At 53.2% G+C, this 26257-nt stretch overlaps 8 protein-coding genes across 8 annotated transcripts; 5 read left to right on the top strand and 3 right to left on the bottom strand.

The window, feature by feature from the left end:
• Nucleotides 1-681: 681 nt before the first annotated feature.
• NECHADRAFT_58214 (uncharacterized protein) lies at nucleotides 682-2135 on the bottom strand (the record flags this gene model as incomplete). The annotated part of the gene is made up of 1 exon (XM_003045980.1): nucleotides 682-2135. One exon carries the CDS (start codon nucleotides 2133-2135, stop codon nucleotides 864-866), a length of 1272 nt encoding a protein of 423 aa, XP_003046026.1. The 3' UTR covers nucleotides 682-863.
• A 473-nt stretch (nucleotides 2136-2608) lies between these two features.
• NECHADRAFT_91044 (uncharacterized protein) lies at nucleotides 2609-3221 on the top strand (the record flags this gene model as incomplete). The annotated part of the gene is made up of 3 exons (XM_003046553.1): nucleotides 2609-2649; nucleotides 2689-2755; nucleotides 2808-3221. 3 exons carry the CDS (start codon nucleotides 2609-2611, stop codon nucleotides 3219-3221), a joined length of 522 nt encoding a protein of 173 aa, XP_003046599.1.
• A 492-nt stretch (nucleotides 3222-3713) lies between these two features.
• On the top strand, nucleotides 3714-5909 carry NECHADRAFT_58210 (uncharacterized protein). The gene is made up of 6 exons (XM_003046552.1): nucleotides 3714-4089; nucleotides 4145-4243; nucleotides 4303-4925; nucleotides 5037-5266; nucleotides 5351-5492; nucleotides 5545-5909. Exons 1-6 carry the CDS (start codon nucleotides 3895-3897, stop codon nucleotides 5855-5857), a joined length of 1602 nt encoding a protein of 533 aa, XP_003046598.1. The 5' UTR covers nucleotides 3714-3894; the 3' UTR covers nucleotides 5858-5909.
• Nucleotides 5910-6252: 343 nt separating this feature from the next.
• NECHADRAFT_91043 (uncharacterized protein) lies at nucleotides 6253-9435 on the bottom strand (the record flags this gene model as incomplete). The annotated part of the gene is made up of 4 exons (XM_003045979.1): nucleotides 6253-8152; nucleotides 8206-9054; nucleotides 9110-9345; nucleotides 9376-9435. The coding sequence occupies 4 exons, from the start codon at nucleotides 9433-9435 to the stop codon at nucleotides 6253-6255; spliced, it is 3045 nt and encodes a 1014-aa protein (XP_003046025.1).
• A 7086-nt stretch (nucleotides 9436-16521) lies between these two features.
• NECHADRAFT_76449 (uncharacterized protein) lies at nucleotides 16522-17180 on the top strand (the record flags this gene model as incomplete). The annotated part of the gene is made up of 2 exons (XM_003046551.1): nucleotides 16522-16722; nucleotides 16857-17180. The coding sequence occupies 2 exons, from the start codon at nucleotides 16522-16524 to the stop codon at nucleotides 17178-17180; spliced, it is 525 nt and encodes a 174-aa protein (XP_003046597.1).
• A 1149-nt stretch (nucleotides 17181-18329) lies between these two features.
• On the top strand, nucleotides 18330-19947 carry NECHADRAFT_66446 (uncharacterized protein; the record flags this gene model as incomplete). The annotated part of the gene is made up of 2 exons (XM_003046550.1): nucleotides 18330-18636; nucleotides 18691-19947. The coding sequence occupies exons 1-2, from the start codon at nucleotides 18451-18453 to the stop codon at nucleotides 19945-19947; spliced, it is 1443 nt and encodes a 480-aa protein (XP_003046596.1). The 5' UTR covers nucleotides 18330-18450.
• A 739-nt stretch (nucleotides 19948-20686) lies between these two features.
• NECHADRAFT_76447 (uncharacterized protein) lies at nucleotides 20687-21443 on the bottom strand (the record flags this gene model as incomplete). Its single annotated transcript, XM_003045978.1, has 3 exons — nucleotides 20687-21215; nucleotides 21273-21322; nucleotides 21369-21443. 3 exons carry the CDS (start codon nucleotides 21441-21443, stop codon nucleotides 20687-20689), a joined length of 654 nt encoding a protein of 217 aa, XP_003046024.1.
• Nucleotides 21444-21698: 255 nt separating this feature from the next.
• On the top strand, nucleotides 21699-24440 carry NECHADRAFT_91041 (uncharacterized protein; the record flags this gene model as incomplete). Its single annotated transcript, XM_003046549.1, has 2 exons — nucleotides 21699-21969; nucleotides 22018-24440. The coding sequence occupies 2 exons, from the start codon at nucleotides 21699-21701 to the stop codon at nucleotides 24438-24440; spliced, it is 2694 nt and encodes an 897-aa protein (XP_003046595.1).
• Between the last annotated feature and the right edge of the window lie 1817 nt (nucleotides 24441-26257).

Genomic DNA, 26257 nt, shown 5'->3' with positions numbered 1-26257 from the left:
AACTTGTTTGGTAGATGGATAGGATCAACATTTGCAAACAACAACGGGCATCAACGCCTTCTTTTAACCTGTTCAGTCTTCCTTGCCTGGGAGCGGCGAGTCCACAATGACCGCATGAGGAATTCGATGGCCTGGCTGGAAAAAACGTCTGAATGCATACGTCCTCGAGGCTGACGACGATGAGCCCGTGATGAGACACCACGAGATCCGAACCAAGACTCAGTGACAATGGCCAGGTTATGGGGAAGAGAATGCTATGTGAGTAGACCGACCTCTTTGTTTGCCATCCCATACATTCCACCTCGGGCTGCTCCGTCTCATAATTGCATTCAAGTTTCTTGGGTCACTTGCCAAGAATAGGTAACTAGAACCGTACATCTTTCGAGGGAAGGACATTGGTGAGACATTTTAACTGATAGTTCGGGGTGCGAGTCGGATGTTAAGTGAGACATGGCATTCCAGGCATGTGGATGAGCAGGTTGGTAAATAGATGAGACACTAAAGGGCAGCACATAACTCGGTTGAAGTGTTACTTGGCAGTATAGAAACATGCAAATAGGTAACATGAGATAATACAAAACGATATTCGTATTAGAAGCCAATGCTATAAATGCCTTGTTGTCACATCATGATTCTCATGATAGCTTCATCATTGTGTGGAGATAGAATGATGCTATGATGCATCTGTAATGGTGTCTCATTTTAATTAGATTCCAACATCAACCCGAATTGAGACTTTGATCAAGCCTCCTCAATTAAGGGTGAAACATCCATCCCCAAGACGCCCGGGTATTGAAAATTGCACGCTTTTTTTCTTTCCCACCAAAAATTCGCGTCCTCCGACGCATGCAGTAAAACGCTCTCTATACCATGATCCGTCTCAAGCCCTCAGTTCCGCCTAGTACACGCTTCCCAGTGACGGCGCATCTCCCTGCTCCGCTCTCCCACTTTCCTTCGTGGGCCTCCATGAAATCCTCCTGTTTCGGGTGTTGTCCTTCCAGCCACTTGTGGATGCATGTGTAGCAGTAGACGACTCCAGTCTGGCAGGCCGTTGGCGTGACAATCTCGTCAACGCAGATTGGGCACAATGCCGAGTCCTCGGGGAATGGGACTGTGAAAACTGGGAGCAATGATGGTGTGGCAATGGGGGCATCCTCAGCTGAAGGTGTCGTCTCGCCCTCGGTGGCTGTGTCTTCGCTCTTCTTCTTATCTGATCCTCCCTTGCGACCCAGCCCGGATATCACGGGCGGAGGGAGATCAACACTCTCTGTAGCCTTTCTTGATAGTTGCTTTGCAAAATCAGATTGATACCACCACTCTAGAAACTTCAACGCAAAGATGCTGGTCGGCAATAGAAGAGCCAGCCCAGACAGTAGCCGAGGTCCCATCTCACGAGGGTTCAACAACGAGCGCAACCCAGGTCTATGTCCCCTCTCGGGTGTCTGGGTCAAAGCCTCGATGGCCTTGTAGTCGGCACCCGTCATCCTCCGCACACGGGTGCCTATCAGCCACATGAGCGGGCTATGGTACTTGCTACCGTCGAACAGGTAGGCAAGGTTGAATGCCAACATGGCAAAGTAGTAGCCAGCATTGACGCTCGGGTATATGTTCCGCAAGAACCATCGGTAGTAATACAGGAAGCGGTCCCGAAGGGTCGGATTATCGGGCATTCGCGTGTACGCCGCACCGAGCAAGGCTCTAGGCGCATTCACCTCGTAGCTCTCGTCAAGCTTCCGCTTAAGATAAGGGATACCAACAAGTACGAGCAGATTCTTCCACACGTCCTTTGTAGACAGCTTCAAAGTCTCGCGCACGAGGTCAGGAGCCGACATGCTCGCACGGGGGACCTCGGCATGCAAACCCTTCTCGCGCTTGAGCCCGTAAAAGTGTTCTGTAAAGGAGCCGCCGCGGGTTCGCAGGTAGTGGCGCTCGACGAGCAGCATGGCAGCAGCGTAGATCTCATCGAAAGAGTTTAGTATTCGCAGGAGGTATCGCGGGTGTCGATGGGTCGCGATGGTGAGGAGGTATCGGAGGGTGGGAGGGAGGAGAGCGTTGAGCTGCTGCTCAGAGAGAACTTCGAAGAGGGACGGCTTCTGCTCGTCAAAGGTGCCCCGAAGGGCTGTGACGAACTCCATGAGGTTGCTATAGATGCGCGACTTGATGAATTGGGGTGATGAGAGTCGGAGAGGAGAGTTGCACGAGGTGGATTCGCAAATGATGGTTGATGATGGTGGAGTTGGGAGGTGGATTGATTGACCCCCGAGAAACCCCAGATTCCGACCGCGATCTATTCCCTTTCGGCGCGCGTTGCCGCTGGTGGAGACCGGGGGCGCCTGTGACGTTGGCCGACGTGCCTCGGCAACTTCTGGCGGTCTTTCCTAGAAGGGGTAATCATCAGCATTTGGGAATTAGTTATCAAGCGTAGTTTTCAGCTTTTATTGCTAGTATTTGCTGTGTATTTCTCTTGGTTCCTAGGTAAAAGGCTTCTCCTGTTCATCTACCTCGGTCGTTCCCAATTCGGCAATAATACGGAGCACTCTCGATATCAACCACACTCTCCCATCATCCCTCACTCCCACAATAATCACATTATCACTCATTCACTATAATGTCTGACACTCGGGAAAAGAACCTCAAGGCGGCAGCCGAGTCTATGAAAGGCCACCGAGATACAATCCTAGGAGGCAGCCCCGAAGACAAAGTCAAGGCATGGCTTCAGCTCACTAAAGATGAGAGCGGTCATCTCAAAGCCGGAGTAAGCAATGACCTGCATCTCATAAAGTACATCCTCTAACATGCATCCCCAGGACTGGATGCACTCCCTCATCCCTCATCTCTCCCTGGTATCCGTCAACGCCGAAGGACCTCATCCGTCATGTGTATTTTCTTACACAGTGCAACCTGACAACTGTAACCGCCTCAGGAACTTGCACGGAGGATGCGCGGCTACTCTGTTCGACTGGTGCACCACGTTGCCGCTCGCCCTGGTGAACCGGCCTGGATTCTGGCTGGGCATGGGCGTGAGCCGCACTCTCAACGTCACCTACATGAGACCAGTACCTGTCGGTGAGGAGGTGCTCATTGATTGCGAGATCATTCAGGTCGGCAAGAAGCTGGCAACTCTGAGGGGAACGATGAGAAAGAAGAGCGATAACTCGCTGCTGGCTGTTTGTGAGCATGGAAAAGTGAATATCGATCCCGAGCCAAAGGCCAAGATATAGATTTCATACGTCAAGCATCCCAAGGGTCATCCAAAGGTCAATGTTGGGGAGGTTGCGTAAGGAGTGAGACGGTGCCTCAATCAGCAAAAGACAAGGTGTTTATTTTCAATAAGGCTGCTTAATGCGCGTCATGAAAATATCAATAATATTACATTAAAGAAGAAAAAACATGTCTCTGATGAACTGTTAGGCTTAAATATCAAGCCTCTATAGTAGTCATTGTTGAAATTGTCGTTGAAATACAGGTTTGATGCCAGATTCCTTTTTTGGGCAACCCAGATAGAGTCGAAATATTACCCACGAATAGCACTATGACGCGTACACTGCAAAACATTCACGTGTACCAGTCCAACTCTATTTAAACATAATTCACGAATAACTTGTCTACATTGTAACCGTTGTTAAAGACATCCACTACCAAATTCAACGATTCTCGTGTCAATCTAGGGTAGCACTGCCATCATCTCACAACCCCCACCTGCATGGACGTTCACCGGCTCCGGACGAACCGCTCTAACGTTAACCTCCGTAAACCAAACAGTGGAGGCGTAGGTCCGCTATCGAACAAAGACCCCTCCATCCGTTAAGTCCGAAGAAACTCTCGAGTACAACAGAAACCCCGTCGATATCGTCATCTTTACCTTTGTTCACCTCTTCTTCACTCACCTCTAAAATGGACGACGCTTTCTTGCCTGGCGCTGGTGAATCCAAGCTCCTCACTCTGCTCCCCGCAGAGGTGTTGCATCATATACTGCAGTTTCTCCCCCCCGCTGATCTGGTGTTGAGAGTGCCCTGCGTGTGCTCGGCCCTGCACGCTTTCATCAAAGGGAACCGTAACTTGTTCCGCCAGGTCTACCTGGATGTGCTTGTGCGTGAAACCCCAAGCTGCCCTTCTAGAGATGATGATGGCTAATGAGATAAAGGATGAACCCACTGATAATACCGGTCTGAACTGGGAGCAAGAGGTTCGAGATCTTGTCCGACTCGAGACGATATGTAATCGCCAAGCTGCGGCGGACAAGGTGAGATTCAAGCGCACCACCATCTTGACCACCAAAGAACATATACTCAAACTCATTAGAGTCAAGAACTGGACTTTGTTCACGACATCGTCACTCATCTCCTCAAAAACGCCTCCCCCTCGGATGAATCCGTCAACCCCTCCCGCACACACGCAACCTCACGCAACGCCGCCCTGCTGCAGCGCATCTTCCGCGATGGAACCACGTCAGAGGCCTTTCTCCAGCGCTCTTCTCTATTTGAGCGTGTTCGTGACCATCACCACCACTCAGCATCTGCAGCAGCTCCTCAGTCAGTAAATGCGGACCGTAGGGCCATTCAGCAGAAGAGCGCTCATCTTCACTGTCTCCATGGGCGACCGATTTTGAATGCGGGCCGTCTGCGGTCTCACAGGACTTATCCATTTGCGTGCTCCAAGGTGTATGACATGCGCGAGTACACTATGAACTCTAGATGGGGCCCCTTTCTGGCTGACGGCTCCGATGGTGTTGACTGGGAAAAGGTTGAGGCCATCCTCGTGGTCCTGAGCAACAACGTCGGCCCCAGACGCAAGGTTCCTCAGATATTTGGTGAGATCTGGGATAAGCCATTCTCAGGCTCCTGGTCAGACAGCTTCAAAGTTCCTCCGCCACGCGATCTGACCTCGCTCGAGGCCCGCGATCCTTACGGCGTCACAGGCACATGGTACCGCGTTTGTTACCCCCCTCATCCCTCATCTCCTCATTCTTTTTCTGTCTCATGATCTGGGCGAGACTGACCAACAAGGCGTCAGATTGTTTGCTTCCTCGACTACAGCGACTTCTTCGCCTTCAACTTTCCTGATCACGATTTTGTCGCTCCTGATGCGCCACGACCTGCCCTTGACGTCGGCGAGGCTACTCGTTTGATAATGCTTCGTCTCCAGGTCACATCTATTCAGAACCCCGGACCGGACGATGGGCAAGACCTGCCAGTTGTGCACTTCAAAGGCGTCTCGCGGTCCCTGGATGACTCGTTCGACCACAACGCCAACTCAAACATCCGAGGTAAGTCTCTAGTTTCCAGTCTTGGCCAGCTTTCCATCATGACTAGCAGCATGAGAGCTAACAAGTGAGCATTCGCCTCCAAAGGTACCGTCCGTCTAACCAGGGAGGGAGAAGTCCGCTGGACAACCTTTTCCATCTTCCATGGCGTCGAACGCTGGCGCAGCGAAGGCGTTCAGATCGGTGGCGTGCGCTCAGCTCGCGGCATAGTGGGTAACTGGTTTGATAGGTATGTCTTGATTATCCCATCCAGTCTTCAACAGCTACTTACCCCGTCGCAGGGACTATGATGGCCATGGCCCCGCTGGCCCTACAGCGTTCTGGAAGGTCGGAACTGCTGATCAGGTTGCTAATATGGAGGATGATCTCCTGCCGAACGCCCTCTTCCTCCCGTATGCAGCTCTCATTGACATGGATGCCGAGATTGATCTCGAGGCCGACATGTCCTACAACTCTGACGACGAGGACGAAGAGGATGATGACGATGACGAGATGGACGGAGAAGAACTGTCAGAGTTGCTGCACGATGCAGAGCTACCTCTTACAGATGTTGGTGTTTCTGACTTGATAATTGTTCATCACCAACAACTATGAATGAATGAGCATTGTTGATTTAGAATAATCGAAGGCATCATGGACACGGGCAACACATCACAAGCTAGACTGGAAAAAGCAGAACGAGTGAGGATGGCAAACGCCCATCAGTTGTGTACTTCTCCTGCAACACCGAGGAGCTAGAAAGGAAACGCGCTGTCGTAAAGACATTGGGGGTATTCTAAAATACAAAAGCAGCCCATCATATGAAGCCTCCCACCCCTTCTAATCGCGACATGCACGTCGCTTTCATCAAACGTCTCGTCTCAAATCCATCATGCCTTCCCTTCCATTGTGCCTTATATATTCATGTTCCATGTCTTAATTCCATACGCCAATTTCCGTATATCCCAGTATATGTGTCCACACGCCTTCAAATCATACCCAACCCCCTTTTAATGTATTGTCCCGCCCTGGTTGAGGATGATGCAGTTGTTCAACAGAGTCGCCGCTTCGTGCAAGAGCTCCCATCGTGTCCCCTCGAAAGTGTCCTTGAGGATCATCAGGAGTGCAGTGTTCGCGTTGATTCCTGTCCTGCCCTGCAAGTTGCCTGGGTTCTCGATGGTACCGAACTTGACAAAGTAGTTCCTCATGTGTTGGAGCTTCTCCTGTCGATTCGTTGGTAGCGGCACCTCCGGACAAGCTCCCTCAAGCGCAAAACCGTAGCTCCAGACCACCAGCGCCGCAAAGTACAGCACCCAAGGTCGGTTCAGGAGAACGTCATCACGGGCATCGTACGGCTCATCCAGATGGTAACCTCCTGCATGTGCGGGTGTCACCTGATCAGGGGCCAGTACAGAGCACAAGAACTTCAGTGCATAAAAGGCTGCATCTCTCGCTCGAGCCGAATGAGCCCAGTGGTCCTTTATACGCCTCTGAGCGCTGTTGAACTCTTGCGGGCCAATAGCACGGCCAAGAAGACGCTTCGCTCGCGCAAACATCTGGCAATCCACAATGTCCGCATGCATGGCCATGTGTGCCAAGTGGTGCAGAACCGTGCGGCTCTCAAACACAACGTTGAACTCGTTTCGCTTCAGGGCGTCATCTCGATAGGGATCCGAAGATTCGCTGCGATCCAGATGCTTGTCAAAGTCAACCTTCCACGTGTCGTACGCGCGAGTAAGTGTGGCACGCCATCGATCTCGGCCACCAAGAGCCTGGATAATACCACCGCCTAGCACATTGACCTGAAGATCCCGCTGATGCATGTGCCACGACACGCTCAAGAGACCTGCCATCAACACGGTTCTCCCGAACGAGGTTGTGTGCACCTCCTGAGCGCTCAGCGTTCGCTTAAGACCCTCCAAGAACGAGGTCGGCTTGATTCCATTTGACATCAGGTTTGACTCGATCCGCCAGACCTCAGAGCTACTTCCAGCCCGCCACATGGATTCGTCACAGGGAAGGGGAAGTCTCATCTCGTGAGCGACCATTACCGCCGAGTGGCCAAACATAGTAGCGTGAATCGAGTCGACAATAAAAGCGGCAAAGGCTGCGCGCCTGGTCGCTTCGTTCGTAACCCAATGCTCCCACCACTTGTCGGCAGTTCCAGTCGAGCTCGAGGTGGACGACTGTCGTGATCCGTTGGACCCATCTCGAGGGTTCGGTGGTGAGTCCAAGGCCGATTTTCCAATCAGAGAACGGCCTCGCCGCATTAAAGTGATGGTGGTAGCATGGTGGATATGAGCTCTCTCGTGCAGTTCTCTTGATGAGTACATCTTTTCGTATAGCTCGAGAAGAATGAGAGCCTGGAACACCCACAGCTTCGCAGGAGGCCGGAAGCTGACGTCCATGAAAATGTCCCAGCGCAAGTGCCAAGCAAGGAAATTCGAGAGCTGAGCGCCAGCCTTTGTAACCTTGTGCCCATGCGTTCGATCTAGACACGCAGCTCCGATAGCCATCATGGAGAGCAAAAGGAGGTTTGGTGTCTTGTCAGGAGAGAACGTTGGCTTGTGAAGGATAGGCATCTGGTCGCTGAAGTGATACCAGTAAGAGCCAATGTATGCCTGCATCATCCTCTTGCTGAGCATATGGTCGTTGTTCATGCGGTCGCCCTCAAGAATATCATCCCACTGGCGTTCAGACGGAGAGTGCTTGTTGTCATGGAAGCGCTCCCTAATAAAATCGAATAGCTCCTGACTCTTCTCCTCGGATATTGTCGCTTCTGGTACTTGTTGATCCAAAAGATTGTTGACGGCCATCACTTGTTGAGGAGCAGTCGGGAAATACCCCATCGAAGCACTGTCGGTGCCCAGAAGAGACATATTGAACTGGTTACCTTGCAATTCACTGTAGCTGAAATCATGTCAGTCCAAGAATCCCAGATATTCGTGTTGCGTGATACTAACTTTGTGTAGCTTGGGCCAACTACAGGGGTCATGGCCTGGCCGGGCGAATTGAAGAGATATGCCATAAAGTCCTCGGGCATTCCGACATAAGGTGACTTGTTGAGATCGCCAGCTTCTCCAAAGACAGGGACAGTTGCGGGCATAGCCATCTGATCCAACATCATCAACTCACTCGCCTGGGTTGTTCCAGGCTCCGTGTACTCTGCCGAGGTGCCGACAACCGAGTTCTGGGGGTTCGAGTATTGTGCTGGAGGCAGGTTCATGGGCATCACATTCTGCTGACTGACAAATGTGCTGGCCTGGGCCATATTGTTTTGCTGGTTTGGAAAGGCCTGCTGGTTTGCGATCGGCGACATGACGTTGAATGGTGTGTTACTGGCCGACATTGACTGTCTCTGTGCCACCGAAGGGGACTGTGGCTGGCTAAGTTGGGGTGTACGGCTATCATAACCAGGGTTTGGGGACATGTAGCTTCCCAGGCCGTCGGGTAGTTGCCCATTTGGATACATTCCGGTGGGAGTATTCATCATGGGCGAGTAAGGGTTCCCGTTCGCGTCTAGGGCTGTTTGATATGGCATGTTGGAGGGGTGAGCCTTTGAATAATCGACCGGGCGATTAAACTCGGGTGAGTTTGCACCAACTCCTACTCCAACACCGGCACCATTGCCAGGAGCAATCACTGGGGCGATATTCCCTGCTACAGAGTCCCTCTGGTTGAGCTGAGAGCCTTTTGCGGCATGTCTGTCCATATGCCGCTTCAGCAAATCTCCTCTCACGAAAGTTCGCGTGCAGTTGGGGAAGTTGCAGTGATAGGTCTGCTTCGAGTTGTGATTTAGCTGGTGGCGGTACCTGCGTATCGTTTGTCAGCATACAAGTCGAAGTGTTGCACTGGGACAAGACATACAGATGCTCTGCTCTTGAGTAGCTCTTCCCGCATCCCTCAGCAGAGCACTCAAATCTTTTGTCGAGACCCTTCCGACTTCGTCTCCGTTTCCTGGCCGGTCCAGGGCCATCCGAGTTGGAGGACGCGCCGTTATGGCCGTCGGCCTTCACATCCTGCTCGGCGCCCTCATTCTCAAGTGAGCGACTTCTTTGCCGACCACGGCCGGAAGGATTCGATGCGTCGATGGGTGAGGGGTTCTGGGCGTTCCCCATTGCGCCGGAGCTAACCGGAGATATGGGGAGGATCTGTTTCAGGTCGTTTGGATGTGAGGCTAGAATCGATGCCATGACCTGAGGTGAGGATGGAGGGAATCGAGGTCGAGAGCGGCGCGGGACGGGTGTCGAGAGAAAGGGTCAGATGGCCCAAGGTTGTGAGCTATAGACAAGACTCCACCGAGGCAGGCAGTCATAAGCTAGAAACGACGGGGGCGCGAAGGAGCAAGCTCTAACAGTTGAGGCTGCACAGTCGCAAAGTGTCGCGGCGGCGTTGCCGCAGAGGATGGCGGGGTTGTGACAGCCGAGGGGCCGCGAGAGTGGGACAGGGCGGAAATAAATCGATAATTGCTTCGTTTAGACCCCTACGGATTGATGATTGGATATTGCGCGCGAAGCATGACAGCCCGAGGGGATCAACGCCGTCGAGCTGGGCGGATGCGTGAAGAAGAACAGCAGCGCCGCAACGGAAGGTCGGCGTGCGGCGTCGAGGTCTTGGACTCGGGGTGGCCCAAGCGGATGGGTCGAATGGGAGCTGGACTGGTTCCTTAATGTCAGCAGGCGAAGTCAAGAAGAGGTGTCGCGTGTTTTTGCGGGTAAAATGCTATGCGAAGTGGATCGAGTAACGACAGGCCAGCTTTGGGGAGACCGGGATGTGGGCCGCAACTGGAGACTGGGTGATGCCGAAACGGCGCGGAGACCACTTTTTAGTCATGGACGCCGTGATTCGCCGTCTTGCCTGCGTCTTCAGCTTGTGACGTACGGAGGCTGTTGGGAGAGGCGTTGTCGAGGCTTGAGTGAGGCTTGAGTGAGGCTTCGGTTGTCTTTGCGGTCTTGCCTGGGCCATGGAAAAGTCCAAGATTTGGGTGTAACAGTCGGCTAGCATGCGGAGACTCCAGAGACGTAGTGGAGAGGAGAACCCTGGGAGGAAAAAAGTACCCTTGTCCGGCCGGCAGGCAAGCAAGCAGGGTCGAACGATACACAGCAGGGACTCGGGCGGCTGCAGAGAGACACAGAGATATATCCAGCGCGACGGTTGAGGGTATTCGACGTTGACGGGTAGTGTATAACGGCCCGTTGTTGATGAATGTCCAGGCAACGGCAAGCTGCATTGGCGCTGCGCATGCAATGGACGGCGGACGGATACGGCCGCTCATGTGGAGTCGGGAGATGGCCGAACGAAGAGAGGAGGGACAGATGTGAAATGCGACAGAGGCCGAGGTGATACAAGATATGAAAGCACACGAATAGTTACCTTGGATGTATGTATGCGATGATGTGCAGAGGATGCAACACTGAACAAGTCAAGGCTGAGGCAGATTCAAAGATGAATGGCTGATGAAATGTGATGGTTCACATGAAAGTGTGAGGACTCGAAGATCGAAGGGCGGCAGGACGTGACAGGTGAGATGAGGAGGCGAGCGAGCGAGGACCGAAGGCGTCCTTGACCGAGATGAGATGAGATGAGATAATGATGGATGAGATAATCAGGAACCACGGCTGCGTAAAATGAAACGGGCCGTCCCCCAAATAATAATAGCTCAGGCACACGCAGCAGATGCAACAACAAAAGCCGCCCAGAAACCAAAAGAAGCAACACAGACTCTCCGAGGCTTCGAAAAAAAGGTGGGATGGATCAAGAAGTTGCTCTGGGGAAGTGGCAGCAAGCGGAAACGCGTGGACGCGGGTAGGGTGGGGGGTTCAAGAGGTTCTTTATGGCAGGGCAGAGACAGACCCCTTGGACGACAGAGTCTCACCAACCGTCCAACCTTTAAACCCATCACCATCACCATCACCCCCAATCCACACCCAAGGGTCCCAATGTCCAATCCGAGTCTCGACAATCGACAAGCCTCTACCCTTTTCGTACCAAGGCCTTGCCCTCCTGGTAAAGCGCCCGTCCGCCCTCCACTTGCTCCTCCACCCTCGCCTCTCCATTGCTCCACCTTCGCCTCTCCACCCTAACTCCTTTTGCGCCGACAATGTGCTTCGTCTTGCGCGCGCACGCTCGCTCACGCCTCTGGCTGGCTACCACCTCCAACCATCAACCCTCCATTCCGTCTCCGCTCGAGACTAGCGTCGCCTCGTTCACGCCCTGGATGCCCGGCCTCGGATCGTCGTCGCCTTGATCTTGATCTTGACGATTTGGCCCATATTCCCGAAGCAGGCAACCTCGACATTGCCATCTGTCGACAGAGCAGCATCTCGAGTACGACAAAGCTGAACAGAAAAGGGCCGTCCAAACTCGGTAGTCGGCCGGGGGCTGCGGACCCATGACCGGGGAGGGGACGCCGGCAGGGGTGTAGCGCTTTGTCAAAGACTCTTTTGCTCGCCGTGGCCGGGCATCCATGATCCTTCCCTGACGATTTGGTTGCGCACTCATGGCTCGACGCCTGGACCTCCCACGGTCGACGGTTCCATGTTGCTGCATGGCGACCAGCAGGGAAACCCCGATGCCGGGTTCTTCCTCAAGGCACCTAGGCACCATGGAGCCCTGAAGCTGCGCTGCGCCCAAGAGGACTCCGTACTTGATCCGTAATGCTCATGGTCCCGTTGGTGGCTGATGGTAGTTGGTATGTTCGCTCTGAGACATTCGCATGGGGGTCAGCCAACTGTTGGTTCCTCGCGATGTGGGCTGTGGTGTTGACCAAGTCCTAGTCGTCAGAGCTGCCTGGCATCTTTCAGCTCTATGCGCCTTGTCCTTGATATACACAACACGACAGGATGGATCATCTACAAGCACACCAGTCTGTGCTCGCTCCCGCCGTCGCGTGCAACCGTTGTTGATGGATGACGCCTCGAGCTTCTTCTTGACCGGCTGGTCAGGCTACGATGGGGCTAATGTTCGTTCCCTCGCTCACGGGCCACTTCGACCTGGCGCTGTCACGTCGCCGCACAGCACTGGCCCTTGCGTGATGGGCTGCTAGTCAGCGGCCCGCTCTAGGCTGGCTGCTGGCTCTTCATCAGCATCAGCAGCTCGTTGTCCGTGGCACGAGTAGTGGCGTGCCCATCTGTACCCTCCTCCCGGGTCCTCGGGGTGGAGTCGCGGCATACGGACGGACCACATACGGACTCCTGGGACTGTCGATGACGCCGGCGCCTGCACGGAGACGGACGCATCTAGTAATACCTTCGGGACTGATCCAAGGCGTCCATCCCCTTGAAATGTCATATGGCATGAACCGGGTTCGTCGGCAATCTGGCGCTTGGTCGTGTGCCTAAGTGCCCGAAGAGAGAGCCCTGGACAAAGCAAGCAAATCAAACATGGATCTATCAAAGCAACTGTAAATGACCACCACCATGGGCACGCCGGTACCGGTACTGGGGGACTGAGACATCCACCACATGAGCGGCTCGCCATGCGTGATGATGCTCAATGACAGCGAGCCGCCACCGTACCTCGAGGTCTTTGCGCTCAACAAACAGAATACGGCTTGTTGCAGCCATTAGGTATCATGCAAATGCGTGATCCATATGTCGGCACCGCAACCCCAGGTCAAGGCCCTGCATTTATTAACAAGGTGTGGTAGCATGCCATGCCTCCCAGCGTCTCCTCGGTCATCGGTGTGGGTTTGTCGATCGCTGATCTGCACCAAGATTTAGAAAGGGTATGTCTGGCGATGCTTCGCGAGCAAGGCTGGAAGCAATGCTCCATCCCAGGTTAGCTAAAGTGGCTTGCGGTGAACGACATCGGAACCGCCGTGGTCTTCGAGAAAATCTTGCGATGGCACACCCTGGCCCGGCTTACTTCGGACTGTTCAAAGTTGGACGCACTTGCTGAGGACCTGTCATTGCGCTCCGAAGGATCTCGATAGGCGTCAGCGCAGCACACAATGGAGCCAAGCCAATATCGAGATCTTGGACGAACGAATCGCATCCCCGATTGACAACTGGGCAGTCGCTAATTGGATCCAGGCTTGCCATAAGCCTCTGATATGGTCCTCGAGCTTTCTGTTACGAGAGGGATTCGAAAGAATGAGGCTGTCGTCCATCAAGCTGGAACTGGAGCAACCACCACGAAAGCCAAGTCTCCAGGCGGCTGAGTTAGTGGGGTGCTGGCTGAAGCTTGGGCGGCCAGGGTGCGCCATTTTCTCCAACGCCCAACGCTCACGCGGTTTGCCAAGGCCCAGCGGCATGGTTAACGAGAGGAGACTGCAAGGGATTGGCACTTCTGACGAGCATGTTCCCCTGGACCCTGCAATAGAGAGTTTCAACTGACATGGGGCACAGTACTGACCTCCACGATGATCTGATGGTCCGGCTGGCAACCAGAGAGCTGGAACACCAACTTGTCAACCAAGTTAGATGACAGGCTGCCGGAGTCTGCCCGTCGAGACCGAGATCGGTCGACCTTCTGCTCGGTAACTATTATGGCTGCACTAACTAACATAGTCAGGCCAGCCCAATCAACCTCATTTGCTGCTAGTCTTGTTTCGAGACAGCCCATTAAACCGCTGACCCAGCGGTTCCATCAAAGGCCAAGAGAAACCAGGCATGAGTGGATGCAGAGATGGTGGGATTTGAGAGCTCGCTACCCTTTCATTGCCTTAGCGCTAGCAGGTCGCCTGCTAGAGTGGCCCCCCCCAGATTCTCGCTTCTCCACAGCGGCCGGCACGTTTGGCTGGGAATGTTGAATTTCAATGTACCCAGACAGCCTTGCTGGAGGCTGCGTCTCTCGCGTCTGCAGCTATTTCTTAGGCACGCAGGTCCATTATAATCCGAAGAACCCTGATTTGTTGCCTCCTGGGGCCAGCAGTTGGGTCGTAGCACCCCTTTCGACTGATCCTTATCTGCTGGAGATTGATTGGGCCCCTGATATCATATACACACAAACTGAGATTTTGTCGGCTCATCGAATTAGTTATACCGACGTAATGAACCCAAGTCTTGGATTCTGGGGTCTGGGGTCTGGGGAAGATGGCAATCAGTCACTCGCTACCGCCTCTTTCGCATGCACGTTGCGTGTCTGCCCGCGGCAAAGCACATGGTGCCATGACCCCCGTGACGAATTTCCCACTTGGACGTTGGACATGTTTCGAGTGGAGGATCGCCGTGTTCTTCGTTGACGAGGGACAATGTTATCCCTGCATGAACCGGTGGTATGCTAAAATCTCCGTCAGCAGTGGCCCACCGGTTGACTTGTATCACATCGAGATGAGGTTGGAGAAAGCCTCATCGCCGAGTTGAGATTACGAGGACACTTGTGAGCCGTTGCCCAATCGGCGTAGGAGATGCCCTCGCAATGTGCCGAATGTCGACTGATGGGCCGGCGGGCATCTATGCATCGAGCGAGTTGCAGTAGCGTGTTAGTATCCCAGCATGCAGAGGCTTGACCAGACTCCTCGGTAGCCCGGATAGTAAGGTGTTTTAGGCAAGGTTGGCGACCCAACCATCGGGTGGAAATGCGGCACTGGAGGATTAGGGCGTTACCGGAGAGGCCAGCGAAGGACGAACTTGACTCTCAAACGCCGGGAAAGTAATCAACGGCGTGCTACGGTTCATGATTTGCCAAAGCATGGCCTTGAAGAAGCAATTCTCCAAAGCCACATGGTTTGGATAAGATGCAGGTCGACGAAAAGGAAATGCGCTTTGGGGCGCCCCGTCCCGTCGGATCAGTAGTGGAGAATCGGGCCCTGGATCTTCAACCAAGTGCTGGGCGCAGCTGAGATTGGCGGCGATCGTGAGGAGGCTAAGATGACGAAGGCGCGTGGGAAAAGCTCAAGGCCGCGCTTTGCGAGCAAGTTAACAAAAGATGGATCGGAGATATCACCTAGGGTTTCCTTGGCCTCGACTTCCGACCCACACGGCAATGAAGCTTTGCAGCGTGGGGATCGTGGGGGTTATTGTTGGAGGAGATCCACCAGAGCGTGGGAGGCCATGATGGGATGAAACTTGGAGCGCGTGTTGTCAGTCACGAGGTCTCGTGATGGGAGTTGGAGGCAATATCCATGCGTTGATGAAGAGTGCTTATTCATCAGTGCCTTCTTTTTCTTGATTCCATGTCGGAATTTCGAGTCCCCACGATTCCTTGTTCTCCCGCTCCGAAAGCTCCGAGCTTTGCTGTCTCTTTGTTGCCTGCATCATCTCGGACGCAAAGTCCCTGGACCCTGGAAAACAAGTGACCACGGTAGCTTGCCTTGGAGAGCATGAACAGCTAGCGATGAACCAACGAAGATCTTTGCACCTCACGAGCCTCTTCAGATTCAGGGCGCATGGCAAATACGAGATGGAATTCTTGGCTCACAATTTCATGACTCATCTCATGGAGCAGCATGGATTGAAATCTTGAACAGATATTCAAGAATGCCTCACTTCGACAGTGTTCAAGAGGGGCAGAAAGAAAAGCCGTTCAGGTGATGGAAGTGGCTGGGAACAGATGGTGCAGACAGTCCCTGGCAGCGGCAGCGGCAGTACAGACGCCGTCGCTCCGTATTCCCGCCCGGGCGGCCACATGACGAAGATAGTTTCTCCATCTACTTATTTTTCGACATCGCCTGTTCGGTTCTTGACGCCTCCTAATAAGAACGAGAAAAGGAACCGTCCCCCCCCCTTTCCACGCCTCCCCAAGGCTAGATGGATGCAAGACTCTTTCATCTAGCCCTGCAGAATGGCTTTCACTGTCGACAAAGGCCGGAATAGGGGCGATCTGCGCCAGAAAGCAAAGAGAAGTGCTTCCACGGGCTTGTCCGACGGTTGAACCACCGGGCCGGACCCTTCTTTTTTTTTCTGGTGCCGCTTCTGGACCCCAAATTCCTTCTGTCCTCTTAACCGTTTCTGGGTCTCTTTGATGGACGAAGGGGAAGATGGCACGAGGGAGCGTGGGAACAAAAGTGGCCCCACTCATGCTCTTAACTCTGGTCTCTGGCTGGTGAGATTTTTCTCTTCCAGATGCTGTGACGTCGGAGCTTGGTGCGGGCGGTGGGCGGTAGGCGATCAATCCAGCACGCGCCCCAGATCCCCGAAAATTGCCCATACCCACGCCCTCGCTCACGGTCACGCCCCCCCGACGCCGGCCACTTCTCCTCCTCCTCCTTCTTCTTCCATAAACCGTCGATTGAAGCTGTACTGCTATGTGACCGTCTGCTCTCTGCGATCTATTTTTCTGCTGTCTAGCAAGAGTTCTACACATTTTCGCACACATCAGCGCAGCTAGCCTTCATCATGCCTCCAGCAAAATCCTCGCGAAATCACGACGACTCCAAGGCCGACGGCCCCAATTCAAAGGAAAAGGGCGGCAACGGTCACTCTTCGACCAAGATGCGTCGGGGCGCCAGCCAGCAGAATCACTCTCATCTGCGCGAAGTTACAAACGCTGCTGCCATTCATCCTCCTCAGCCTGCTGCTGAGCCTTCTCCTCCTAGTGTTGGTCACCCCTCTCCGTCCTCGCACCATGATCCTCTCCGGCTGTCTCATGGAGCCCCTCCCTGAGCCTTCACAGCCGGCTCCCCTCGTGTCTATTCATTATCATGGAGCTGACTCTTTTTCTTTTGCTACAGCTACAATGGGCCACCTTCGAGCGAGACATCCTCCATGCTTACCGTCGCGAGCATCGCCTCAACACCCCGAGCTCCTTCTCGAACCCCTACCGTCAATGGATTCTCTCGCAACCGAGCGGAATTGGCCTCCACTCCCCAACCATGGTTCGACGTCAGCAAGCCCGTCGCCAGAGCAAGGACAAGCTTGCTCTGGCCGTGCGCAAGCATTTTAACGGAATGGGCGTGCAAGAGAACGACGTGATCGTCGACTTTATTTACAAGATTCGTCACGACACCACCCGCATCTCGAAGCCGTACTCGGCCCCGACAGCCACGACGAAATAAGGGATTTTTGCGAGCAGTGCTTTTACAAGCAAGGGACGGACACATTGGGACGGAGTTTTTAGGCGTTGGGCCATGGCATCACCAAGCGCAGTCGCTTCGGGACGACTTGTGATTTTTTGCACAAAGCTGCATAGGCAGACAGGCACGTTTGCATTGGTCGCATGCACAGGTTATAAACAGGTATTGCGGTTTCGAATTACATTAGATACCATGACGAGCTGGAACAGAGTTTCCTTTTTTATTCCTACATGCTGCAGTCTTTCCCCCTGAATCTTCTATGTATGTTCGCTTGTAGAGAAAGTGCACATGGTGATTATGTTTTCGAGCGCAAAATGGTGTTGTGGGCGCTTAGTGTCCGAGGCGCCCAGATCCCTGAGCTGACCGGTTGCGCCTGGCGACCGCACACACCAACAAATACCGGGTCTGATGCGTGCCATCTTGCCTTTGAAATAGATAAGCAGATTCTGGCCGAGGACCTTGACCAACTTGTAAAGGCCATTCTGTAAGCCCCTTCTTGAAGACGACATAAAAGTAGGGAGGTTTGATGGCTGACTCCAGCTGGTCTCAGCGCTGGTAAGTGGTCCGCAGCATCGGGACGGGCGCCTTGCAATTAAGTCATGTTTCAAAACCCATCCCTACGCAGTATAATAGAAACCATGAGCCCAGCAAAAATAGTGGTTCATAAAAAGTAGATCTATTTACTCAGATGTGAATCAACTCCTCTGAATATTGAGACATCTTTGAGAGCCGCTCGGCTTGTGACGGTGCCAATACCTCGGGGTAGTTTCGGCATAAGTTTTCTTGATTGTTCAGCATGGCCGATATCGTCACCCGCTGGAAGATCGTCAGTTGTAGAACGACTACGTTTGGAGATAGATCAAGCAGCGCAAATGGCGTTTTTGCCTACAATATTTCAATCTGGCCCCCTCTAGGATTTATTGATGCGAAAGTTCAACATCCCCCATCGGCTTTGCATCGGCATTTCGCCTGTTCCTGAATTCAATCGCCTCTCAGCCAATAACTAGCCGACCTTACAAAGCAGGTGATCCGGCGTCGGCCCTATGACGAAGTTTTGGTGGATGTCTGAGGCACCAAAAGCTCGGCTCAAGCCCGGTTGGAGGAGAAGCCTCGAACTTCAAAGATTTTTGAGGAAGCACGGCGAAGCTATTCCTAGATACTAGTTTTTGCCTTGTAACTTTCCCACCTTTTCTTATTTCTGCTCCTCGATATTTTCTTCGTTTTCGGGGCAGATGAATCACTGTGGTACAAGATGAATCCCTGCCTTCTGTCAAAGGCCGCCGCTCCCGCGCGCGCTGCCCTGGCGCAAAGCCATCTCTGCACCTCCAAAATCCAGTGCTTAAGCAAAGGCGCACAGTTGCATACCGCGGCATTGCGCATCGGTTCCCGGGACCGGTCATCCTTTAAGAGAGATACCCGAGTCCCCTCGACCAAGCGGGTGAGTAATTCTTGTCAATGGATCAGCCCGGCATTTCTGATCTTGTGTAAATAGTTGTTCCACACCACGAACTCGGTCCAGCAAAAGGATCCCTACCAGGCACTCGGAGTCAACAAAAGCGCATCCGCCGCCGAGATTAAAAAGGCATACTATGGCCTAGCAAAGAAATACCACCCTGATACGAATAAGGACCCCACCGCGAAGGACAAGTTCGCCGAGATCCAGTCCTCATACGAAATCCTCTCCGATCCTAAGAAGCGTGAGCAATATGATCAATTCGGTGCCGCCGGCTTCGACCCCAACGCAGGAGGGGCTCCCGGAGGCGATCCCTTCGGTGGTGCTGGAGGTTTCTCTGGTTTCGGCGGATTCGGTGGACAAGGAGGTTTTGGTGGTTTTGGAGCACAGGGAGGGTTCGGTGGTGGGGTCAACTTTGAGGATATCTTTTCGGCATTTACTGGACAGCAAGGATTCGGCCGCCGTGGACGACAGCAAGCATATCAACAAGAGATCCTGGTCGGCGAAAATATCGAGGTCCAAGCCAGCATCACCTTTATGGAGGCCGCCAAGGGCACGAGCAAGACCATTTCCCTCACACCGCTCAGCACATGCGGAACATGTACAGGCAGCGGCATGAAGCCAGGCGCCTCGCGAGGTGCTTGCAAGGCTTGTAACGGAACAGGAACCCGTGTTCACTTTATGCAGGGAGGTTTCCAGATGGCGTCTACCTGCGGAACCTGCGAAGGCACCGGCTCGACCATCCCCAGAGGCTCCGAATGCCGAACATGTTCAGGAAATGGTGTGGTGAGGGAGAAGAAGACGATTACCGTGGATATCCCAGCTGGAATTGAGGACGGCATGCGACTCCGCGTCGACGGAGCCGGCGACGCTCCTGCTACCGGCCGAACCGCCGACCCCAATGCTCGCGCCCAGAAGGGAGACCTATATGTCTTTGTGCGTGTCGCCAAGGACCCCAAGTTCCGTCGAGAAGGATCGAATATTCTTTATACCGCCAACATCCCTCTCACAACCGCTCTGCTGGGTGGCCAAGTAGAGATCCCGACGCTAGACGGCTCAGTTAATGTCAAGGTGTCTACTGGTACTAACACCGGTGACAAGATGACCCTGACTGGCATGGGCATGAAGCGTCTTGGTTCTCGACGTGGTGGCAGTGGCGACCTCAAGGTCGAATACCGAGTCACCATGCCCAAGTACTTGAGCGCCAACCAGCGAACGATTGTGGAAATGCTCGCAGACGAGATGGGAGATAAGACGGCCAAGCGTGTGATGAACGTCGGCTCTTCTGCAAGGTGAGTGTCCCCGCTGCAGGGAAGCCGTCGTCGACCTCCATACTAACCATGCCCAAGTGTTGACCCCAACAACCCCGACTCGCACAAGAATGAGGGCTTCCTCAAGTCGATGTGGCACACGCTGACCAACAACCCGGCGCACCAAGAGGAACTTGGCAAGGGCACCGAGGGTGAGAAAAAGGAGGACCCGGACAAGAAGTCGGATGGCAGCAGCTCGAGGTAATGAATGGCCTGTATCATATGAATTGGAAGACCACGACATACTAGATGGGGAGCGCATTTGCTGGTGTTAAAAAGGTTGATATTATTTGTGTATGGCGTCGGCGGAGGTCACGACAAAACCCGACGACTCGTCTACGTAGATCTGCCAGATCTGTTGTATACCAATCCTGTAGTATAGAAAGAGGGGGCTCAAAGCTCCATCGGAGGCCACTCCCCTCATGAAATTGTAGTCGCATGACTGAAGGACAAGACTGTGGTCCTCTGGTTGCTTTGAGTGATTGCTACGCGAACATGGACATGTCATTCCACAATAGACACAGACATCACGTTGGAAGCTTCATACTCACCTTGGAGACCGTAACAAACCTCTTTGAGTGGGACGAGGAGCATGGCCTGTTGGCGGATCTTGTCTGACTTGATTAGAGTCCAAACCGTTGTATATCATCATTTAACTCACATACCAGGCATCCATCGCATAGTGATCCGCGTAAAACTCGATTGCAAAACCCCTTTCATCGCCCTCAGCCGATGGGCTTGAGCTTCTTCTTCTTCTTCTTTTCGCCCCCAGATTGCCCCTTCTGAAATTGTCGCCAGCTGCTGATCCGCTCATCCCGGGTGGCCTCCCAGTCCTGCTCGTGCTGGCGCTTCCGCTTGCGGTCCTCCACCTCGGCGTCGGCGCGGCGCTGTTCGCGGCCCTCTTCCTGCAGTTGGGCTTTCATCTGACGGCGACGCCGGTGCTCGTTGTCGATGAGCACCTCGCGAGACTTGTCGCGCCACATGCGACGGAACTCGTCAGTCTTGAGCTCCTCGCTATCAACCGTCCACTTGTTCTCGCGAATGAGGAGCATGCGCGCGTCCGCGATGGCCTCGTCTAGCCGTGCGCGATGCTTCTCATCCATAAGCTCTGTCTGTGCCTTCTTGAGTCGGTCGAAGGCGTCGGGCGCTAATGGGTTCTTTGTCTTGTCGGGATGGATGAGTAGCGACTTCTTGCGGTAACAGATTTTGATATCTGAGTCGGGAACACCGGGCTGGAGGTCTAATACAGCGTAGCTATGTCATGGTCAGCTTAATTGTATATGAATGTTCATGCGTCAGACCAGCACTTACGCGTCAAGTCGAAACGCCTTCAAAATTCGGTCTATCTCTGCATCCTGGAGCTGGATTAGCGGTGGTCATGATGTCGATGCGCCTCTCGCGACGAACCTTGTCAAACTCCTTGGCCTCAGCCTCGAGGGCATCAAGCGCATCCTTGTCTTCTTTTGAGTCTTTGCCGGCCATTTTGATACCGAGATGTCTGATGCGATGTAGTATTTGTGGTTGAAAGAGTGAAAGAAATGAACAATGGGAATGGGAATGTAGGTCAGCTTGGGTGTTGGTTGCGGTAGGCGAAGCCGGAGGGAAGGGACCCACTTACCCCACGAGATAAGATAAGGCACCCAGAAAAAAATATTGGCTGGTCGACATTGAAGCTCTCCCATCTGCTAACACTTACTTGAACAACCTTTACAACATTGCTTCTTAAGGCGCGTCAACATGCCACGCCGCGGAGCTTCACCGACCCCTTCAGAGGGCGAGGTTGATATTCTGGGATCCCTCTACCCCGGCGACGAAGACGGCGACAATGGTACCAACGGCAACGACGCTGGCCTCGACCTTGATTTTGACGGTCTCTTGAACGGCCCCGATCCTGGCAATGATGACGGCGACGAGGCCTTTATCGCCCTACAGCAGGCGGCTTCCTTTCGAAAAGCTTCCAATCTCAAGGGAAGGACGGTGAAGAAGGGTGGAGGCTTTCAGGCGATGGGTAGGAGTTTTGCGCGTCAACTGCAAGCTATGTACTAATCTTTCCCAGGCCTCAACAGCAATCTTCTAAAGGCCATTACACGAAAAGGATTCTCGGTTCCGACCCCAATTCAGCGAAAGTCAATCCCCTTGATCCTCGACAGGAAAGACCTGGTGGGCATGGCGAGGACAGGTTCCGGAAAGACTGCCGCCTTTGTGATACCCATGATCGAGCGATTGCGCGCCCACAGCGCCAGATTCGGAACACGAGCTCTTATTCTCTCACCGTCTCGGGAACTTGCGATCCAGACCTTGAAGGTTGTCAAGGAGTTTGGTCGTGGAACCGACTTGAAAAGTGTCTTGCTGGTCGGTGGTGACAGCCTGGAGGAGCAGTTTGGGTACATGGCTGCCAATCCTGACATTGTGATCGCTACACCTGGTCGATTCCTTCACCTGAAAGTCGAGATGTCACTGGATCTCTCTTCGATTCAATATGTCGTGTTCGATGAAGCCGATCGCCTATTCGAGATGGGTTTCGCTGCGCAGCTTACCGAGATTCTCCACGCCCTGCCGCCTTCGAGACAAAGTCTACTATTCTCAGCGACGCTACCCGCATCTTTGGTTGAATTTGCCCGCGCCGGTTTGCAGGACCCTAGCCTTGTGCGACTAGATGCTGAGACTAAGGTCTCCCCTGACCTTGAAAGCGCCTTCTTCTCCGTCAAGGGTGCTGAAAAGGAGGGTTCTCTATTGCACATTCTTCACGATGTGATCAAGATGCCGGTTGGACTTCCAGAGAGCGCAAAGGAGCAATCTGAAAAGGGGTCCAAGAAGAGGAAGCGAGGGCCCGAAGGTGGCAGCGGCAAGCCAACAGAACATTCGACAATCATTTTCACAGCGACCAAGCATCACGTCGAGTATCTGGCAAATCTTCTCATTGAGGCAGGCTTTGCGGTTTCCTACGTTTACGGATCTCTCGACCAAGTTGCCAGACGTATGCAGGTTGAAGACTTCCGACGAGGAAAGACAAATATCTTGGTTGTTACTGATGTTGCGGCGCGTGGTATTGATATTCCCGTGCTTGCCAACGTCATCAACTTTGATTTTCCCCCTCAGCCCAAGGTCTTTGTTCATCGAGTTGGTCGAACTGCCCGAGCGGGTCAGCGTGGTTGGAGTTATAGTCTCGTGAGAGATACTGATGCTCCCTACCTGTTGGATCTGCAACTGTTCTTAGGCAAGAAGCTGGTCATTGGTCAAGAGAACACGAGCCCGTCGTTTGCCGATGATGTGGTAGTGGGAGCATTGAAGCGAGACTCGGTAGAGTCTCACGTGGAATGGTTTAACAAGGTTCTCCACGACAACGATGATGTTTCTGCACTGCGAGGTGTTGCTGTAAAGGCAGAGAAGTTGTATCTGAAGACAAGGAACTCGGCTGCCAGCCAAAGTGCGAAACGAGCAAGGGAGTTGGTCGGATCCCAGGGATGGACGCAGCTCCACCCTCTCTTTGGCGAGGATGTGGACGGAGCAGAACAAGCGCGAGCCGATATGCTGGCAAGAATCAGTGGTTTCAGACCCCAGGAGACAATCTTCGAGGTTGGTCACCGCGACAAGTCAACAACGGAAGCTGCCCAGGTTATGAAGCAGCTGCGCAAGAACATTACACCCAGAAGGCGAGAGGAGAAGAAGGACGAGGAGGAGTTTGATGGTCTGGACGATGTACCATCCGGCGCACAGATGGATGTCGACTCTGACGAAGAGGAAGAGGAAGAGGTTGAAATGGAGGACGATGAGGAGGATTCCGATGATGATTTGGAGGTGACTATCTCCAACAATAATTCCAAGAAGGGACAGACGGATTGGCGAGACTCGGAGGTCTTCATGTCATACACACCACGGACGTTCAACGCCGCCGAGGAGCGCGGATACGGTGTCCAGTCTGGCGGCCAGGGCTCAAGCTTCATTGAAGCAGCCCGCGACGTGACCATGGACCTCACCAATGATGAGAGCGCCAAGGCGTTTGGAGCACCAACTCGGGCCAAGATGAGATGGGACACAAAGTCCAAGAAGTACGTGTCACGCGAAAACGACGACGACGGCTCCAAGGGCGCCAAGATGATCCGCGGCGAGAGCGGTGTCAAGATCGCTGCCAGCTTCCAGAGCGGCCGCTTCGACAAGTGGAAGCGCGCCAACCGCATGGGCAAGCTCCCGCACGTCGGCGAAGTCGAACGCACCGGCGGCAACACGGTCGCCCAGCTCCCCTCGGGTCCCCGGTACAAGCACAAGCAGGAGAAGGCACCCAAGGAGGCCGACAAGCACCGCGACGACTACCGTGTGCGCAAGAAGCGGGTCGACGAGGCGAGGGAGAAGCGCGTTGGAAGGTTCCGCGACGGTATGGGCAGCAAGAAGGAGCTCAAGGGCCGCGACGACATTCGCAAGGCGAGACAGGAGAAGGAGAGGAAGAGGGCCAAGAATGCTCGGCCAACGAGGAGGAAGTAGGAGTAGCGAGGATGGTGCTCCTGGGGAGAGGTTGTGGTTGGCTGTGCATGGCGTTTATTGGTTCACATGTAGAGAAAATTATGACACTATTTCGAGACCGAGTTCAACCAAGGCATATTGGATGTCGCCCATATTTCCTTCCATTTTCTGTCCCGAGGACTTAGAATGGGTTACCCATGTCATTGAACACAGCAAAGTTGCATCTGATCCAAACAAGAGTTCCTTGGGCGAGTTGTAGCCCATCATTGGCTGAAGCATACGACTCCTATTTCTCGTGTCAGTATTTCCCCTACGTGATGCCCCAAGGTAGAGTCAATAGCATACTGTGTGATGGACAGCGGAAGAAGCCGTTCGGCGTGGTGGTTGAGAAGGCCGTCCCTCCTCCTCTGCATGGCATGAGTTGATAGACATAGCACTACCTAGCTCAGCACTGCAAAGAACACAAACCAAACCTGTTAACGAAGGGCACCAAGATAAGCCAGGCGGCGAAGAATGAGCATCGCATGGCCAAATCACAACGCGAGTACCCATCATGAGCACCTCTCACTCCACTAACAATTCCGGTAACAGAGGTCACCCAGAACTAAGGAGGGTTCCTTCCCTTCGATTTGCTCTGGCTTGCCTTTTGTGTTGAATATGCCTTTCAGAGCAGGTCTAAGTAAGCCAATATCGAGTCTACCTAACCATCGGTTGATTTCGATCTATTCGAAATTTTACATCGAATAGATCGAAATAAACCAATCACACAATCAAGTTCGACCTCTTTAAGAAGATTTATCAGTATTACGTGGATGTCAATTATGATTACATTCACTTGAAGCTCGTTCCGACTGATCAGAGAAATAAGAGCCCTCCAGCCTGAGATGATGATCCAATGATCACCGTCGCTGCCAACGTAGCCCCCGACTATCTCCTCTCTGGCTGTGACTAGCCTCTCGAGTCTCTCTGCAGCACTGTCTGACCATCTCTCTTTTGTCGCAATAGCCGCTACCTGGCTTCCTTCTTATCACCTCAATGCACATCTTTAGATCAATGCCTGCCTTCGTGTCTCCCTCCCACGAAAATGGCTGTTCCTTAAACGGCATATGGCCCCCCTGCCCCCAAATCGATGACTGTCTCTTCGGGAGTGGATAATGAATGCAAATGCAAACGTTCATCGTCACATCGCTGCAGAGAGATGGGCGGTGGCTAGGTAGTAGATCTTTGTTAATCATCATTAATCTATGTACTTCTAAGGTTCTATGGCTCAAACAAAAGGAGAATACAAATTCAGGCTTAGTGCTACCACTCCTAGGTACATGTCTCCATCTACACTCCATCTACACTCCATCTACACTAACTATACCGGTGCAATTCGCCGAAACGAAGGATACCCTTCGTCCTGCTCTAGCGTTCTTGAGCTCTACTTGCTCCCGTCCATTGAAAGCCGATATCGCAACACTTGGTGGCCGTTGTTTCCAATCAGCCCTTTAAAACAACCTTGTGCGAGAAGCCTTGTGTAGCCTCCTTTGGCAAACACGCTCAGGTCACTCCTGTACGACACAGCATGGCTGTTCCGCATTGCCATGTGGGGTGGTGATCATGGCGATATGATAGAGCGGAGGACGCAGGTCGTCAGTAACGAGAGATTGGGATATGACGATTGTTGGTACATGTTAATAAAAAGAACGTTTGAAATGTGATGACTCGTAAATTGCCCCAGTTTCTACAAGTATCGTAGATTTTCTGCAGAATGAGCGTTGATCATGGATGAATAAAGAGTGGAGGACTTGCATAATGGAGTGGATCTGTGACACCGACCTGGTTACCTACTCTTT

Source organism: Fusarium vanettenii (assembly GCF_000151355.1).
Source record: "Fusarium vanettenii 77-13-4 chromosome 2 genomic scaffold NECHAsca_18_chr2_1_0, whole genome shotgun sequence".
Taxonomy (NCBI): domain Eukaryota; kingdom Fungi; phylum Ascomycota; class Sordariomycetes; order Hypocreales; family Nectriaceae; genus Fusarium; species Fusarium vanettenii.
This window is presented reverse-complemented; position numbering and strand designations above follow the sequence as displayed.